The 19876-nt window shown below is 40.4% G+C and overlaps 1 protein-coding gene across 3 annotated transcripts in view; it reads left to right on the top strand.

The window, feature by feature from the left end:
- The window catches only part of ERR (estrogen-related receptor), a 154329-nt gene extending 136174 nt beyond the window's left edge, over positions 1 to 18155 (top strand). For all 3 annotated transcript variants that reach the window (XM_065228627.1, XM_065228625.1, XM_065228626.1), the window contains exon 6: positions 16052 to 18155. In XM_065228627.1, the coding sequence (XP_065084699.1) occupies positions 16052 to 16214 (163 nt within the window). In that variant the 3' untranslated portion in view covers positions 16215 to 18155. The remainder of the gene's footprint in view (positions 1 to 16051) is intronic.
- The last annotated feature ends 1721 nt before the right edge of the window (positions 18156 to 19876 follow it).

Here is a 19876-nt window from a genome sequence, read left to right as displayed (position 1 = left end):
TCATTTATCGATATGAAACTACTCTCACAATCTGCTACAATACATGCTTTTCCAATTTTCTCGAAAAAACAAATCGTTGAAAAATGTACAAAAAAAAGATAATTTTATCACTGTTTCAATGAAATAAACGTTCTCCCAAAACCAAGTCGTCATAATCGAGTACCATTTGGTTGCGCATCGTTTTGCTTGAACCTGTAAAACTTTATAAGAGCTCTGCTGTCGTTCCTCCAATCATTAAAGCTTCGGACGCAAGCAGAAGCATGAGCACCATGATTACCATAATTATGACTCCAAAGCTTAAAGATTTATTCCTTTGGTTTGAGTGTAATAGGTATTCCAACTTATGACGGTTGTGAATGTGCAGCTGTTCCACATTACTGATGGAGTTTGTGTCTTCTTCTATTTCTTCTACCTTTACTGAATGGAGTGGGAGGATAGTTAGCTTGATGTCTCCTTTAAACGTTCTGCTTTTGAATTTATTTCCATTCAAGGTAATTGAACAGTCCTTGAATGAAATGAGGAATGTTCCTGTCAAGTTTCTTGGACCATACCCGCAGTTGTTTTGTAGTAGACTGGGTTCGATGGAGTTTTTGACTAACACTCCGAGGTCCTTGATTGACCTTACCTCCGTTTTATTTGAAGACTTCGTAAAGGTGCAGTTGCCAATGTTTCCACGAAATATCTGATGTAGGCAATTGTCGTTGGAAGCGTTGAAAAGATTTTCGATATCGCAAATGTTGCTTTTCTCGACGTTTATGCATGGATGAATGATCAAATATGTTTCATCATTGCCGATAATGGCTTTTGTTGCATTTATCGGGATTATTTTTCCTCGAATGGGGATGGTTTATATATGGAATTGCACATATTTACCTTGTCTAAGTTTTGGAATTTTTATGAGGAATATTATTTTGGAACCATTGTGGAAAGCTACGGGTTCCAAGAATTCGTAATTTTGATCGTAGCTTTCAATCGTTATGCCTTGTGATTCCAATTGTGTAGCAAAATCCAATTCGGAAGGTTGTAATAAGGCTTTCGATATGACACCCAGTCTCGACAATTGTATGGATTCGAAAATTGTTGTCAGCTGATGTTAAACCATGTCGATGTTGAATATGATGTTGTGTACATGCAGTACATGTTTCCAATCTACTGCCCTATCTAAGCCTAAAATATTTTGTTTTATAATACTTTCTATTTCCCTAGTCTGTCTATAAGCCATTTTAGTTAGATTATTCATTCTACTCTCAAATAGTTCATTTATCTTAACCTGTTCGTTGTTTTCAGTAATAAGTACATTATTAGAATTTTTCAATGTTTCCAATTGATTTTCAATTTGCAACAAATCTTCGTTGTCTCAGTTTCCAGTAACGGCGCCGGTGGTGTAGTGGTAAGCGTGATTACCTCTCACCCCAGCAGGCCTGGGTTCAATCCCAGTCGGCGCCGTCGGGATGTTCTGAGGCATAACATCTCTGATCACGCCTTCCTTCGGATGGGAAGTAAAGCCGTTGGTCCCCGGTTCATGAGTTGATGGGTCGATAGGTAGGGTCCAGGTGTGGGAGCTGCCTTCCTGGCACGTCGGTAGCATTGGTGCTCAGCACGGAAAACAAGATCGACGGAAAAAACAAACCAAAGGAAAAAAAAAATAAGTTTCCAGTTATCATTTTTATGGTAGATCCTAAAAAGTTCTTTTTGTTCTTTTTGATTTTGTAGTCAAGTTTTCAAGAATGAAATGAGTTTGAATCTGTTTTTGTTTAAGAATGGTAACTAATTCTATAATATTGAGGTTCTCTTCTAACTGTGCAATAATTGATTCGTATTGTTTTAATATAATTTTGAATGAATCTAAGTTGAATTCGTGGATCAAAGTGTGGAAACCTTCTTTTATAAAAACTGAATTTGTTTTGAATACAACGATGCCTGTGTTTTTATTTAGTTCAAGTATCTCCATATGGGAGGAATGAATAGGATATGGTTGGATGAGGATGATGGAAAAAGGTATTAGGAATTTATGGAATAAATTCATTTTTTTTTAAATGTTTTTTTTTTTTTGCTGAATTTTGTTTTTTTTTTGTTAATTACTTTATTTGTACAGGCTCAATCGAATAAACTTTACAGAGCCAAGTTATCATTTTCTTTATACATTATAAATGTCTTAAATCTAAAATTAAAGGATTGGAACCGATTACTCGCGGTCTTCTCGAGGTTAGTGGATGACAATTGTTTGGATCTGTAATTATACAATTATTACAGAAACAAATCTACAAAAAAAAAAATGCACACACACATACAAAACACAAACTAAGCACAAGGTTAATCAAACTTACAATCTATGGTTAATATTCTTCAAGAAAACATATATGAGTTGCATAAACTCCAGATCGCGTCTAGCCAAAATATCCCGAACTGGAACATTAGGTTGTCTACCTCGAGCCCGAAGGGAATCGTACAACTCGGATCTGACTCCACGGTGCTCAGCACATGACCAAATAATGTGATCTGCGTCCTGGTAACCTTGTCCACATTCACAGAGATTACTGTCCCCCAGCTCAACACGGAACAAGTGAGCGTTTAATGAGTAGTGATTGGACATGAGGCGAGACATCATACGAATGAAGTCTCGACCCACATCCAACCCCTTAAACCAAGGACACTTCGACACCTTAGGGATGATTGAATATAACCATCGTCCCAAACTCCCTTCACTCCATTTATTTTGCCAGCTGGCGAGTGACTGTTGACGATAAATGAAGAAAAATTTGTCGTAGGCGATTTGTCGATCGTAAATATCGCCTTCCATAGCGCCCACCTTTGCAAGCGAGTCCGCCTTCTCATTGCCCGGAATCGAGCAATGAGATGGGACCCATGCAAAGGTGATGACAAAAGATCTTAAAGATAAAGCACTTAGAAGCTCTCGTATTTTCATGAGAAAATACGAGGAGTGCTTTACCGGCCTCATGGAGCGAATAGCCTCGACAGAACTGAGACTATCCGTAAAAATAAAATAATGATCTGGTGCAAGTGAGGCGATCGTTTCTAGCGTATAATGTATTGCCGCCAGTTCAGCAACATATACGGAACAAGGAGCATGAAGCATTCGAGAGGCGCTATGAAATTCGTTATAAATACCAAAACCTGCGGACGCCTCTATTAGTGATCCATCTGTGAAGAACGATCTTGCGGAATCAACTTGGCCAAACTTTGCAGCGAAAATTGACGGAGCAATCATGGAACGATGATGCTCTGGGATTCCGCGAATCTCTTGCGTCATGGATAAATCAAATAGAACAGAATTGTCGAAGTCGGAGAAGCAAACACGATAGGGATTATGCTGCGAAGGGCTGACATCCTGTGTTATGTACACGTAGTACAATGACATAAAACGAGTTTGAGGGTTTAGCTCAAGAAGCTTCTCAAAGTTTGCAATCACCAGTGGGTTCATAATTTCACAACGGGTGAGGAGCCTGAGGGATAATTCCGAAAACCGATCAGAGAGTGGCAACATGCCCGCTAACACTTCGAGACTCATCGTATGAGTCGAGTGCATGCATCCTAACGCGATACGAAGACAGCGATACTGGATCCGTTCCAGTTTGATGATGTGCGTTTTAGCTGCCGACTGGAAGCAAAAACTACCGTACTCTAAAACCGATAAAATCGTTGTCCGGTACAACGTTAGAAGATCTTGCGGATGGGCTCCCCACCACGTTCCGGTAATTGTTCGGAGAAAATTGATCCTTTGTTGGCATTTCCGCTTCAGATACTCAATGTGGGATCTCCAGGTGCATTTGGAATCGAACCAGACCCCAAGATATTTGAAAGACATGGAATGAGTGATCGGTTTACCCAAAAGTTGAAGCTTCGGTTGTGCTGGGCTATGCTTCCTAGAAAAACGACCAACTCAGTTTTCTCCGTGGAGAATTCGATACCTAGCTGGATAGCCCAAGTAGACAAATTGTCTAAGGTATCCTGTAAGGGTCCTTGCAGGTCGGCCTCTCTGGGTCCTGTCATAGACACTACTCCGTCATCTGCAAGTTGTCTCAACGTGCAGTTGTCCCTTAGACAATTGTCAATTTCTCTGACGTAGAAATTATACAGCAGGGGGCTTAAACATGAGCCCTGGGGGAGGCCCATGTAGCTAAATCGTGAAGCTGTAGAGTTTCCATGAGAAAAGCACATATGTTTCTCTAACAGCAAATTGTACAAAAAGTTATTAATTAATGGAGAAAGGCCACAAGCGTGGAGTTTGTCTGAAAGGACTTCAACCGATACTGAATCAAAAGCCCCCTTAATATCCAAGAAGACAGAAGCCATTTGCTCTTTATTAGCAAAAGCCAACTGAATTTCAGTGGAAAGCAACGCGAGACAGTCGTTCGTTCCCTTGCCCCTACGGAAACCAAATTGAGTATCTGAGAGTAGGTGGTTCAACTCAACCCATTTGTCCAGGCGAAAAAGGATCATTTTCTCCAACAATTTTCGAATACACGATAACATCGCAATGGGACGATACGAGTTGTGATCTGACGCGGGTTTTCCAGGCTTTTTAATGGCTATAACTCTCACCCGCCTCCAATCATCCGGAACAATATTAAGCTCCAAGAACTGACCAAACAAGTTCAACATGCGCCTCTTAGCGACGTCTGGGAGGTTCTTCAACAAGTTGAACTTGATTCTATCAGCCCCCGGAGCTGAATTGCCACACGAAAGGAGCGCGAGTGAGAGCTCCAGCATTGAAAAAGGCTGGCTGATCTCGTCTACCGAATTCGTCGTTTCGCGAGGAATCATCTGTGCCGGCACAGAATCAGGACATACTTTTCGCGCGAACTTGAGAATCCAACTATCCGAGTACTCCTCACTCTCGTTGTGTGAAGACCGGTTACGCATCCTTCGCGCCGCATTCCAAAGCGTATTCATCGACGTTTCGCGCGATAATCCGTCCACGAATTGCCGCCAGTATCCGCGTTTCTTGGCTTTGATGAGGCTCTTGAGTTCGCGTTCAAGAGCCGAGTACGCTTCGAAATGTACGGGTGTTCCACGTTTCCGGAAAAGCTTAAACGCGTCGGACTTTTTACGATAAACCTCAGTGCATTGCTGGTCCCACCAAGGGGAAGGAGGATTCCTACGGAAAGACGTTCCTGGAACCGGCCGAGTTTGAGCTTGAAGCGCGCTGTCCAAGATCAGATTGGAGAGGAAGTTATATTCCTCCAACGGTGGAAGCCCTTCTACCGACGTAAGGGCATCTTCTATCACATTCTTGAACTTTGTCCAATCGATATTACGGGTAAGATCGTACGCGACGTTAACGGGTTCCGACGGATTGAACCCACTGGCAACTGAAACTTTGATCGGCAAGTGATCACTACCGTGGGGATCTTGGATCACATTCCACGTGCAATCCAACGACAATGAGTTAGAGCAAAGTGTGAGGTCTAATCTACTTCCATTCGAGGATGGGCCAGCCAAACGTGTTACTTCTCCATTGTTAAGAATTGTCATATTAAAGCTGTCGCAGAGGTCATATATCAAAGTAGAACGGTTGTCATCATACAGTTCCCCCCAGCCTGTACCGTGGGAATTAAAATCTCCCATAATCAACCGTGGAGCAGGAAGTACCGAACAGATATCTGAAAGTTGTTTGCGATTAACAACGGCTCTAGGAGGAATATAAACAGAAGCAATACAAAGGCTCTTACCTTTAATAATAGCCTGACATGCAACAACTTCAATACCTGGAAATTGTGGAAGATTCACTCTATAGAAGGAATGGCACTTTTTGATCCCCAAAAGTACCCCTCCTCCACGCGAATCCTCACGATCCAGTCGAATAATGTTAAAATCATAAAAAGGAAGATCGATATCTGAAGAGAGCCAAGTTTCACAAACAGCAAATGCATCACAATCATTATTGTGAATTAAAAACATAAAAGAATCTAATTTAGGAATGAGACTTCGACAATTCCACTGTAGAACAGTGATCAAATCCCCGACCTCGTTTGGAAAATTATCCATCGAAGGAAATGATTGCTGCAATGAGGGGCCACTTCAATGTCAATTGCTTCAAGAAGGTCTTCACAGAAGGAAGCATTGCCAGAACAATGCTTTTGAGAGGATCAGAAATATTGAGGTACTTGAGAATATCGTCCACAATTTTATCAAATGAGAACAACCCGGATGAAGAAGGGGCTTCTGTTCTTAAAAATGGGCCATCAGGGGTTTTTGATGTCCCCGGGAGAGATGGAAAGTTCTGGTTATAGTCAGTTCTGCGGAAACCAGGAGGAGTTGAAACTTCCTTTTTTCCATCACTCCTTGATTTGGGCAAGCTGATTTGGGGTTCCTTATCTGCAACTTTCCGCGAACGGATGCGTTTTCGTTTCCGTGCAGAACCTTCCGGAAAACTGAAAGAAACTCCCTCCTCAGCCAAGTCAGAGTCAGACTCGTCATCAGACAAAACAGCAAAGGGATTTTTGTCGTTGGTTGATGGTGTGGCTGTCTTTAGCATTGCTGCAAAAGACTGCCTGGAACGCTCCTTAAGAGAGCGTTCTAGTTTCTCCCCGCGTTGTTTGTACGTCGGGCACGACGAGAGACCATGAGGAGTTCCCTTACAGTACACGCATTTTGGTGCAGTGACTGTGCAGGCGCCATCCTCGTGCTTCTCCCCGCATTTGGAACAGCGTGCCTTGCTGCCACAGTGAGAGGCCGTATGTCCCAACTGTTTGCAGTTTTGGCAGTTCATGACCCGAGGAACAAACAAACGCACAGGAAGCCGAAGTTTTCCCAACTCGATGTAGTGAGGAAGGGCTGAACCAGAAAAGGTCACCCGAAACGAGTCTGTGGGGGTAAAGCTCTTTTTACCCTCGCTGAAAGATACTGAGTTCAGCTTCTGGACTTCCAGTATCTCAACCGTGGGAAGCAAGGGGTTCTTGAAACGGCCAACCGCTTGCTTCGCCAAGATCTCGGGGGTCAGACTCGCTTCGGTGACCACACCTTCGATCTCCACATTACGAGCTGGGATGTACACTCTATACTCGAGTGTAAAGAGCTGGGAGGCAGCAATCTCGTTAGCTTGTTTCAGGTTAGAGACGACAACGCGAAGTTTATTGTACCTCACCTTCGAGATTTCGGTCACGGCCGAGAACCGCTTCGTCAGATCATTAGTAATTTGCATTACATTCAAAGGTTTCTTTTTGGGCTGAAAGTAAACAACCCATGGGCCAGTCGAGTCTTCTGGGTAGGCTCGCGATCGGGGGCTTATCTGTCCCTGTCCATTACCAGACTGAGATGACGAAGCAGGGATGGCATCATCTGATTTCTGGGATGACAGACGTTTTCGACCCTTCTTGCTATCGCGTGGCAAAGTGGTGTCATCTTTCGACAAAACGTCCATTTCGTCTTCCGACAAAATGTCCATTTTGCCGTACTAGTGGGAGCGAAAAACGCTCTACCACTGCAACGATAATCAAAATTACTCTGACACAATACACGAAGAAAAAAAAATACTAACACAGAAACACAAACTTAAAATTCAATAGATGGGAGAAAGAAAGAAACAAGAACAAAAACTTATCTGATAATCCTATACTACTATCACCGAGCGTTTACACAGCAGCAGCGGTGCGACGCGCAGCTTTGATGATCTTCAATCCGCGTGTGCGGGCGGTCTTCGTTGATGTGTGCTTGTATGAAGCTCGGCACTCAGCTGCACACACGATGATGGATGAGCGGTTTGAATGTGGAGGCAGATGCTGACACTCGATGACGATGATCCGTGTGCACAGGTATGCGTGACCACGCACCGATGGTGCGCAAAATGATTGGCGAATTGCCAATCGCAAAAACAATTTTCGATGATGCCGAAAACACACTTTCTTCTCAGAAAAAAACTCACTTTTTGATAAATCTATCGGGAATTATGCCAGGAATCACTAAGCGAGAAAAACTGATTATTTACGTCAGATAATAGCGAGAAAACTTCCAAATTAACGGAGCGCGTAACAGGTCGACCGTACTTCTTGCTAGGGTCAGTGGTGTGTTTTTTGCTGAAATGATATAAGAAAAATAGAAAGTTGATTTTAGTTTAACTCGATGTCAAGTTTTTCGTTTTCGTTTTAGTTTGGTTTTATGTATGGAAGCATACTCCTTCAAAATGTTTATTAGAATTGCGGGACTAAAATGTGGTTTTTTAATTGTGATTCTGTGATAATTTTGAAAGATGGTTGATGCTTCGCGGTTGTCCTCGTTGCTTTCCTCAAGAACAATCTGGTTCCTGAATTCGTTGAGTGGTCTTTCCGTTGCTGGAATAAAATCATTGTCATCGGTATCGGCAGAGTTTTGTGTCATGCTGTCATCGTTATCGTTATCGTTATCAGCTGGATGTGCGTTGATTTCAGAGTTCGAAATTTTCGCCTACTTGAGAAGAGAAACGTCATTTTTCACCTGCTAGGAGAAATAGATGAGAATGTGAGAAGCGAGAGAATATTATACGCTCACAGCAGTTTTCGAGAGAAAAGCAACAGCGATTTATTTTTTTCGGAGAGCATGAGCGGCTGATAAATCGTTTCTTCTTCAGTGAATTCTTGATGCCGATAATGATTTTTCACTTCTTTCATACACCTGAAAATTCACTTTCCGCACGCAAACGATGATCCGAAATTAAGAACCAAAACAAAAGTTAGGGCACATCCATAAATTACGTAGAATCTGAGGAGTAATGGAGAGGTGGTTTCAACATTTGTAACGGACCATGTATAAGGTATAGAAAAAACGCCAAGAGGGGGGAGGAGAAGGTCTAAAATTGGTAAGAAAATTGAATCGTCATTTATGGATTACCCTTATGATTTGAAGGTATAAAAAGGAAATAATAAAAAAAATCTGCCGGACTGGTTGAAACCAATGAAATGCTATGTGAAATCGTTGTCCCTTTCGTTTTGCCGCTGTTTAAATGGATAACACAGTATGATTTCACACTCCGTAAACCATTTAATAAGCGGAAGAACAAAAGAGACGGCGAATTCCTAAGCCTCAACAATTTGGGAGCCGAACAATTTGGGGTGGTATTTTTTTCGCTCTTGGTAGTTTTCAGAGCCAAATGGGTGATGATAAAGTATTTTCGTTGGGTTTTGAAGAGAGATATTTTCGGATTATGTATGAGAGAGGATAATGAATTATCGGTGAAAAAGGAGAGATGAAAATTTGAGCGGTTCACAACTCACCGAAAAGTAGCTTGAGTGAGGAAATGCTTATCGTGCAGCTGAGTAATAATTTCTATCTCTGGTTGATTTCCATGTTTTGACCAGGCTTCCGGAAATCTCACGCGTACACAAATGCGACAGCGAGCTGTGAGACGGAGCGTCGCATGACTCTCAAATCCATGGTGTGCTACATTATTGTACAAAAGAGAGACCAGAACGATGCGCGCGACAAGCTACACGCTCTCAACAAATTCGAGCGTTTCAATTTTTGTTTGTCTCATCGCATTGCTCTCTCAATGCGACGCATGTATTCGATCACATGCGACTGTTTCATTGAAACATCTCAATGCGCTCTCTCAGGGCGCCATCGCCTCCCACTCCCGCTGTTTCGCATGCTTTGACTCTCGCGGTCCCATCATCCCGTCATCCGGGTGACGAGATAAGGGACTGCAAGGGTTTGTTCACAGAAGACTTGTGGCCCTTTGCACATGTGGATTTTAAAATGGGGTAAAGTTTTTAGATGGTTCCAGAAATATCTTCTAGTATAGATTCAAGCAGACTCAACTCATGGTTCCAGAGATATACTGGAATCACCGTAAGATCACCACTAATGATCCTAGGAAAACGCAATTGCTTGTCGAAATTATGATAAAGGAAGGTAAAGGAAGGCTACGTGAGCGGTGGATGGCAACCTTACGGTAGTAGGGATACCGTTAGCATGTTAGCACCCAAATAATACCGGAATATCTGTGGAACTATGTGTCCTTCAACAAGTCCTTATGCGGAAATCTTCTAAAATACATTTTTTGGAAGCCTCTGAAGCTTCCAGCCCATTTGGTGGAAAAATAAACAAGTTATTGCGCATTTGCACCAAACTAAACTCAGAATCTCTCAGAATACTTTTACTCAGACCAGTAAAAATATAAATGGACGATTTTGAATGTAAAACAGCACTATACTATACAAAATCATATGGTCGGCCTTAAGTCAGAAGGGACTAAGTAGCAAAATAAAAACAAAAAATGAGTTAATGATATCATAAGATCAAGAATTCCCTCAGCTACATTTCAATTTTTCAGCCAGATTTGAAAAATTAGAATAGCACGAGAAAACGGTCAAATGATTTTTCCCATTACATAAGACACAATATTGAACAGCCAACTTTAAATTCGTTTTTCTCAAAATCAAATAAAAAATTCACATTTCGGTCTGACTTGACCGATCATATCAACACGCTAGTAATGATAGAACTCTGAAGATTAATATTTTTTTGTCTGGCTTGAGTGAACACTATTTTAAGGGATTATTTTCAACGCAGAAGTGTACTTTGCTGCAAAAACGTTGGTGGTGACTTCTCATTGCGCATACACACAAGTCTGCACTTAAAAATTAACCAAGTTTAACCTGTTGTAAATGTGTTCTGTCAGATCAATTGAGTTGAAATTTTTGACACAAAACTTACTTTTCCATTGACCTTTGTCCGATCAGCTATGCACAAATTTTATTTTTATTGTCACCTTCCAGCAGGTGCTTTAAAAATTTTGGTATTTCTTACACGTGAAATTCAACATATTTGTAGTTTTGCGTCAAAATGTCAGCCCAATTGATCATAACAGAACACATTTATAACATGTTAAACTTGGCTAGTTTGTATGAAAACGACCTTTGTCCGATCAACTTTGCACCACAGTGTACGTAGGTACGAAATGCTGGATTAAGGTTAAAGTAATAAATTTAGGAACAATTTGTGTCATATCTGTATTACGGATTGTTGCTAAGCTTCTTGCTTCAGGAATTGTATTGAATACCTGTCAATCAACAAAACTTACTACGGCAGCAACTGAATTCTTCAGATGTGTTAGCGCTCACAGGATAGTTCATATCAGCCACCATGATGCTGAATTGAAACAATCAATTTGCGACGACAGATTTCTAAATAGTCCTAGTGTTAGTACCGTGGACCCTCGGTGAAATTAAAAAAAAAGCATATTAACGAGCAAATAAACCACAACTTGATTGTACATTTCGCTTACCAAAGCCACATCTCTTACTTCGTTCGTTATGAATGGGCTATTTTTCAAGTTAATCCTTTAATCAACGAAAATTGCCGCTAGGAAAACTTTGTTGGTCATAACCATCCGACACCTCTTCTCCATGTTCGATAAGAGTGTAGTAGCTAGGTCGCTTTCCATCGTTTCCAAAACAAAACAACACTTTCCCCACATCAAGAACACGAGTTGGTCTTCCAGTTGAGTTTGTTATTTCGATGTCGCATTGAAACGTCGCTTAGCGACGTCTCATTGCGAAAAGCGCATGAGCTTCGGCTCACGCGACGTCGCATGATACTCGTTCTCATGAAACGCATACATCCGGAAATGTGCTGTGCTTACAAAACAGTGCGACACACAGGCATTATGAGAATGTGAGATGCGACAAAACTGAAGAGAGAGAAACAGAGTGCTACAAATCTCTTGCGCATGAGACTGCTATGACTATGAGACTATTCGTATTGCGTCTCGCATACGGTAGCGCGCGCACTGGAAGCCTGGTTTTGACCAGATTCCGGGTTTATACGGGAGAGTGCGTCTGCGTTTGCATTTAGTAGGCCCTTTTTGTATTTAATTTCGAATTCAAGCTCCTCAAGGGCAAGTTTCCAATGAAGAAGCCTTCTATTCAAATCGTTCTTCTGTCGAAACCACACTAAAGGTTTGTGGTCAGTTCGAATTTCAAAGACAGTGCCATATATGTATGGTAAATATGAAGTGTTTTTTGGCCCATACAATTGCAAGAAGTTCCTTTTCGGTTGCCGAGTAATTGCATTCTGCTTCGTTCAAGGTTCTAGATGCATATGCAATAGGGTGTTCTTTGCCATCTTCAAATTTTTGGGACAAAACAGCTCCCAGAGCGAAATCGCTGGCATCTGTTTCTAGAATGAATTTCTTATTGAAATCTGGGTACTTTAATATAGGATCAGATGTCAATAAGTGTTTGCAATCGTTAAAACAATCTATAAATTCTGGAGTGTGAACGATTTTTGCATCTTTCTTCAAGCATTTCGTTAAAGGTTTCGTCAGCTTTGCAAAATCGCGGATGAATTTTCTATAATAGCCCAGCAACCCAAGGAATCCTTTAATATGAGTTGCTGTTTTAGAAGGGGCCAATTTAGAATTTTGGCTTTATTCCGTTTTGTGTAACAATGTGCCCTAAAAATTCATATTGTTTCTGTAAAAATTCGCACTTGTCAAATTGCACTTTAAGATTAGCTTGAATCAGTCTTTGGAGAACTTTATTCAAGTTATCCAAGTGTTGCTGCAAAGAGTTGCCGAAAATAATAATGTCGTCTAGGTAGACTAGGCAACATTTTCCAATTAAATCACCTAGAATGTGATTCATTACGCGCTGGAATGTCGCAGGCGCGTTTTTTAATCCGAAGGGCATACGGATAAACTCAAAATGCCCTTCGTCGGTGCTGAAAGCGGTTTTAGGCCTATCCTTGGGGTGCACCTCGATTTGGTGGAACCCGGATTTTAAGTCTAATGTAGTAAAATAAGTACTACGACCAAGCCTATCGAGAATTTCCTCAACAAGGGGGATGGGAAATTTATCATCCACCGTTTTCTCGTTTAGCTTGCGATAGTCAATGACAACACGCCATTTTTTCTTACCGCTTGCATCGAGCTTTTTCGGGACAATCCAAATTGGAGAGGTCCACGGGGAGATTGAATTTTGAATAATACCGTCTGCTAGCATTTCACTGATCTGTTTTTCAACTTCAGCTTTATGCACGTGAGGGTATCTGTAGGTCTTAGTGTGGACTGGAATGTCGTCCACGGTTTTGATGCGATGTTGGATTGCAGTAGTGCAAGATAATTTATCGGATACCTTGTGAATGATTTGAATGTTCTTGGAAAGGATTTTTAATAGTGCGGATTTTTCTTCGAAATTAAGATGTTGGAGTCTGAGAAGTTTTTCTAGTTCGGGAAGGGACATAGTAGATGTTTGATTAACTGGTCTACAATTCATGGTATTTATTTCAACGTTGCTATCTACTTGTAAGGTAACTGCTGGTTTTGTCCATTTAAAGGTAACCGTGTCGCCAAAATTTCTCGCAAAAACCTTAACGAATCCATTGTCAGCATGGTAAAGTCCTGAATGAATTACTGCATTATTAATTTTTATGTCTTTTGGAAGGAAAACATCACCATTTTTCTGTGAGACAGGTAATTTAATTTTAGTTACTGTGTTTACATTCAGAGTAATGTTGGAAGGTCCTAATTTCCGAATTTCCATTTTGACGGTTTCTTTTGGTAAAATAATTTTAGCGTTGTTAACATCGATTATTGCTTCTAATTCAGATAGTGTCTCGTATCCAAGTATTCCGTCAAAAAATGTGTGAAATTTGAATAAGTAGAATGGGACTTTTTGCAAATTAAATAACGTTGTAATAAATTTTTGATTAGATTGATGTTTTCCAGCCTGATTTACAATGTTTATGGGTTTACATTTAATTCTTGAGGATATTGGTACTAAATTTGGTGAGATAAAGTTTTTGTTCGACCCACTGTCGATTAAAATTTTGGCTTCCCTACCATTTTTCAATTGCATTCGGATGAATGGGAGGCCGTTTATAGCATTCATTTCGATGGTTTGTTGTGAATATCTATTTGAAAATTTGTCTCGTACTCAGATTCAGAGTCCGAATTTTCCTGCTCTTGATTTTCTAGATTTTCTTCTACGGGTTCTGAGTCGTGATTAAACAGTTTTCCTTGCCTTGACCTTAGAGATGGGTCAACGTCCATGGGGGTTATTTTGGATCGGTCTGACTTTTGTTGTGGATTGCCAAACGGTTTATTTTGCCTGAAATTGTGATTTTTATTTGTATATTGGGGGTGTGTTGAATTCGGCAATTGGTTTGTCTGTTTCTTAGTTTGTTCAGCGCACTGAAAACGGCAGAGGAAGGCGTACGCTGCTTCCAAGTTTTCTGGTTGTGCAGTTTGTGCATAGCCAAAATAAGGTTTATGTAAGCCATTAATAAATGCAGCTAAACATTCCTGTTCTATGAACTCGTTTATTGCATCCCATTTGGTTCTGTAAATTTCGTTTTCCTTAGCCAAGGATTTTATATTTACCATGATTTCTTTTGATTTTCGATAGTAATTATGAAGAGAATCTGTCATCTTCATATTCCATATTTGAGTTTGGTAGGTGGCGATAGTATTTCTGTCGCCGAAGCTACCAAGCAGTATTGATGCTGCTTCTTCAAATGTTTGAGGGTTGCCATTTGAGCATAATGTGTCTCTGGCATCGCCTTCAACTTTATTTATGATGCATTGTTCATACATCGAAAGTGTTTCTGCTGGAACACGATTTCTAAACATTTCGAGGGTTCGCCTTACGGTCTGGACCCATGCCGAAGCTTGTTTTTTCTTGCCGTCAAAGCTGGGCAATGATTTGATCGGATCTGGGATCCGAAAAATGTCAGATGCTTGTTGTGGAGCATTCTGTTGCATGTTTTGATTTGCACGCAAATTATTGTTTTCTACTTGCAGAGCATTTAGCCTCTGTTCCATGCTAAGCATGTTGTTGTACACTGTTTGAAGGTCAATCACTTGATTTTCCAGGGGATTCATTTTTGCAATAAATTTCCGTGCTTTCACTTTTGGCAACGGATTAATTTTGCTCATGAAAGGGGTAAATTAAATAAAATTACTTACGGTTCGCACTCTCAAAGGTTTGAAAACCACCAGCACAGCTTCTTGGAACGGGCGGCACAAGTCACCTACGGGTTGAGGGATGGCGTAAGACTGCTCTAACCACGGATCGGGTTTTTACATTCACTAGTTTTCCTGTCCCGCACTAGCCAATATCACGTCACTTTGGCTTACTAACCGGCACGTCCGCTGTCGTTAGTCCGACACTAATTTTCGATTTTTCTCCGGTTCACGAATTCACCACGGGTCGGGCATTCACTGCACTAGAGTCTATCAAAACTAGCCAATTTCACTGCACTGTAGAGTGCTCCGAACGACTGCGCCACTTATGTATGATTTGTCATCAAAATCTTTTTTAAAAAGGTTTCACTATGTCCTAAAGGACAGATTTATTCACTTTTTCTGTGCATCAAATGTTTCATCACTTTTTCAATCTAACAAAACACACTTAGAAATAATTAATTTTACACGTGAAGGAATCTATGTTTGACATAAAGGATCAGACGTAATCAAATATGTCATGTAAAATTAAGTGCTCCGAGACTGAATTGTTCGTTACTCGTCGAAAAGTACGTTTGATTGAATTGAATTGCGCGTCTGTTATGACTCAATTTTATGTCAAAACTGACGCTCGCATATGTCAGTCCCAGAGCACCTAAATTTACATTATTTTTTCTAAGTGTGAAGATTTCATCACTTTTTCATTCTAGCAAAAAGGTTTCACTCATTGTACAAACATACTAACGTTGTCTCACTATGTCTTGCCACTGGCTCTAACTAAACTCAACTTACTACTCCTAATTGAATAATATTTCCTTCAACCTGTCGATGGCTTGCGATCTGCTGCGTCAGGACTCCAAGTCCATCCAGGTTGTCACCGTCAGCGATGTTCCGTCCGGCGTGTGTCGTGTTGAGTCAGGAGAACTGCATCCGTTCTGCTGTTGCTCAACGAGTGTCGGGTTGCAGCTGGTTGTCGTTGGAATTCGGTAGATAATGCTGGGGTTGCATCTATGCCATGATCGGTTGATCATAGGTAGAGCATGCGTGTGTACATAACCCAATATCGAGAAAAATGAACGAAAAGTTCACTAAACATCTCAACGTAGTCTCCGTCAACCAACTAATTTTTTACTATGTTATCTTTCATTCCAGGCACAATCAAGCGGTGTCCCATCAGCAGCAGCTGCTACTGCTCCTGCCTTCGCTCCGACAGGCCGACTACATTATTCGCAAGTTCTGGACAAATGTGCACATAGAAGGCAACGTTACCATGAACAAATTGTTCGTAGAAATGCTGGAATCGGTGTCGAGATAAACCCGTCCCGTGTGAGTTCCTACGCAAAGAGGGGGGAGGAAAACAAAACCCGGTGATCTCTACCATCACACATACATATAGACAAACACACATGCAAACATCCTCACCCAAGGAAACACCACACCACGAACAACTAGAAATACTCTCACGTTCTCTAAACGCCCCAGTGATTTTCCTTTTGCGATTGAGAAGTGCCCTCTTCTTGCGCGAATCCATATGGCGTGCAGGGGTGTAGTTTGGAGCAATTAGAGTTTTACTGTTAAGGTCGTTATGTTTTTTTTTATCATGCATTAGAACTGTAAGAGACACTAGAATAGGCACCTCGATCAATTGTGAATCATGAGTTTTTTTTTCTAAATTGTATTTTAATTTGAACGTTTTCAATGTCTTACTGAGTAAATGAAATAGTCGTTTTTAAAAGTTTGAATCTCTCAAGCGTTTCTTTTAACTTGCGACGATTTTGCTACGGGCTGCCGTTGACGTTTTATGGATTACCTTTGTCAGAAGTTCCAATGTGGTTACCTTTTCTTATTTTAGTTGTTGTTCGTTGTACATACGTAGTGAATGATGCGTGGAACCATTCGATACTTGGCTTGTCATAGATGTAATCATACTTTTAATAGTGCCGCATATTTGGATTGATACGTTAATGTTTTATCTTTTTTCTGTACCGCAAAAATCAAACTGAGTTAATCATGAAACTCCATCAAGCGTTGTAGAAGGAAAATCAAAATGTCTCTCTGGCATGAGCTGAAAACACCTAAAAGATAGCATTATCGATAAATAATCCAAATTGCTAGAGTTTTCTGGGGCCATATTGACGCAAAGGTACGGACAAAGGATTAACGACGATTGATTACAGCAGTGATTCAAAACATGACGTCATGTCAGTAGGCCCATATATGATAAATAGAAAATGCAGAAAAAATCATCAGGGACTTTTAAACATGGTTAGCGTACACTTTTAGATTTTATTCATCAAAATTGATTGGTATAAATATCAATTAATTCTGCCGATTTAGCAACCTCCATCAGAATACACTTGCGTTAATTTCATTTCGACATGTAAATGCATGAACAACAATGAGTCAATATATGAAACGAACCATGAGTTTTGTTCACAATTGCTGTACGTTTTAAAATACTTAAACATAGAAGAGACTAAAACTGCAATATCGTAAAAAATGTGACTTGTCGCTTTAATATACCTAGTAGGAATCTCTAGGATTTAAACAAATATAAAAAAAAAATCAAAAGTTCTAAGATTTTTCGTTTCAATAAAACAACAAGCCTAAAACATGTCTGTGTCCTAAAGTGAAATAGTCTCACCAATCTGCAAATAACAACTGCATAGTAGTGGTGACAGCACACTACTATTTACAAATGCCCCTTGAGCGGTAAACAGTACAACTTTTATGAATTAAGGATGTATATTCTACAACAAATTTTTTTTCTGTTTCGAAGTTTAATTACAGAGTACGAAAAGAATATAAACGACGGGAAAACATTTCAATGAAAAAAAAAACTTCTATGGATTCATTGCTGATTTACCCATAACCTTACACAGTTAATAATTACGGTCTGTAAGTAGTCGACACGAACGTTGTGTATTTATTAGAATTTAGATGACATGAAACTGATAACAAATGAAGAAGAAAAAAATACGACGAAGAAAGGAGAAAATATAAGAAAAAGAGAACAGACTAATGTAACTATAAAGAACCATTATAATAACTTCGATACAACATAGAGCAGTTAGATAAGGACGGGCGGAGGTATACCGGAGGTGGATGAAAGTGCTGTCCCGTCTGCAGGAACGACGAAGTAGAGCATGACGATATGGGAAGGGATATTAAAACTGCAAATCAAAATCACACAAAAAAAACACACATGAGAATATAAAAAGATGAATTCAACTGCAATAAATAACGTAGTGAGAAAGAGGAACGGTTGAGATTTTGTCAATATCACATCCTTGACTGAGAGTTATCAGTCGAAGGGAGCAAGAGTGACATGGGTCAAAGAGCAGAGCACTACCGCAAACCTCGGAAATGGAACGAATTTCGGAAAGACGATCTACAGAGCTACAATAGCAGGTTTATTAAAAAAAAATCCATCTGTCAAATTTAAGTGAATATTCACCAAATGGAACACAGCCTTAGTGACGCAACAATTCAAACCGTGCTTCCCTTCTCGATAGCGGCATACAAATAAACGTCCTGACGCCCCATAAAGTGGATAGATCACCTTTTCGTGGTACGTTACGGGATATACGATCTACCACCGATTCCTAGTCCTGAAAACTTCAACCTAGGGGAACAGGATTTTTCAGTAATCCAAGGAACACATCTTAGTCCTTGTTACTTTTTATACCTTGTTGATAGTGACAAGACTGGGCTATGTACACCGAGAATGATCTTGAAACAAGGAAAAACTAGTTAGTTAGTCAACATCTATGTGATTCCTAATTTCTATTTGTTGTTCCTTAGTTCCCTGACACACCGCAGAGAATACTAGCGGTCGAGAAACCGGTCACCTGCTTTACTTCGACCGTCAAGCACCGCCCGTTGCCAACATAAAGCACGCGGGGTGGAGAGTTCATCGCATCGATGCTTTTCAACATAGTATTCATCGCAACGCTACACCTCTGGGGTCATAGAGTGTTCCGTTAATCCAGGTGATGTACAGATTATAAGACAATAAACCTAAGACTACAAATCAAGAAGACTGGCAACTGTTCTCTTCTCCCATAAAAATGTCAAACGTCACGGATAACAGCGCTTCGGCCAATCAAAGGTGGAACTTTGTAGCACAAGTGTTAGTGAGACTGCTCATAAACAGTGACTATGTGTGTGACCTAATGTCACCGAAACGAATAATCATAACAGTTCTCGTTATTGTTTTTGTTTTGCTCTACAAAATTTCACGGTAATTTGTATCCTGATCCTAGCAAGCCGGGGGTTTTCCAACTTCAAACCGAAAAACTTTTCATGGTGGATCAAGTAGAGGATTGAAACTCGGATCGATACCTAGTGAAAGTAACTGTTACTTGTGAGCGAGGAATCGAAATATTGTTTATTTTACCTGTTGGAAGCAATCAATTATAAGGAATTGGCAGCTTCCACCACCATTCGAGGATTATAAAAGAAGAAAGATCCGGTACCTACATCACGATCCAACGGAAGGCGTAGCAGGATCTGATGTTGGAGAAAATGAAAATGAAAGGTTTGAGGAAACTCTGCAGGTAAATTATCAAAATTCCAAATCCAATCGACTACCTATTAGTGCAGGAGTTGCTCAGGGTAGCATTCTTGGGCCTATATTGTATAACATTTTCACTTCGGACCTCCCTGATTTGCCTCAGGGTTGCCACAAATCTTTGTTCGCTGACGACACAGGCATTTCCGCTAAAGGAAAAAGTCTTCGTGTTATTTGCAGCAGACTGCAGAAAAGTTTAGATACTTTCTCTTCTTATTTAAAAAAAAAATGGAATATTTCTCCCAACGCTTCCAAAACTCAACTTATAATATTTCCACATACATAAGCCTAGAGCTTCTTTTTTGAAACCTAGTAGAAGTCACATAGTCACTATGAACGGAGTTACAATTTCCTGGTCAAACCAAGTCAAATATCTTGGATTAGTACTTGACCAAAAATTAACT

This window comes from Ochlerotatus camptorhynchus, unplaced genomic scaffold (genome assembly GCF_037179485.1).
Source record: "Ochlerotatus camptorhynchus isolate MF236.1 unplaced genomic scaffold, CSIRO-AGI_Acam_v1.1 ptg000298l, whole genome shotgun sequence".
Taxonomy (NCBI): domain Eukaryota; kingdom Metazoa; phylum Arthropoda; class Insecta; order Diptera; family Culicidae; genus Ochlerotatus; species Ochlerotatus camptorhynchus.
Note: the sequence above shows the minus strand (reverse complement) of the source record. Positions and strands in the feature narration are given on the sequence as shown.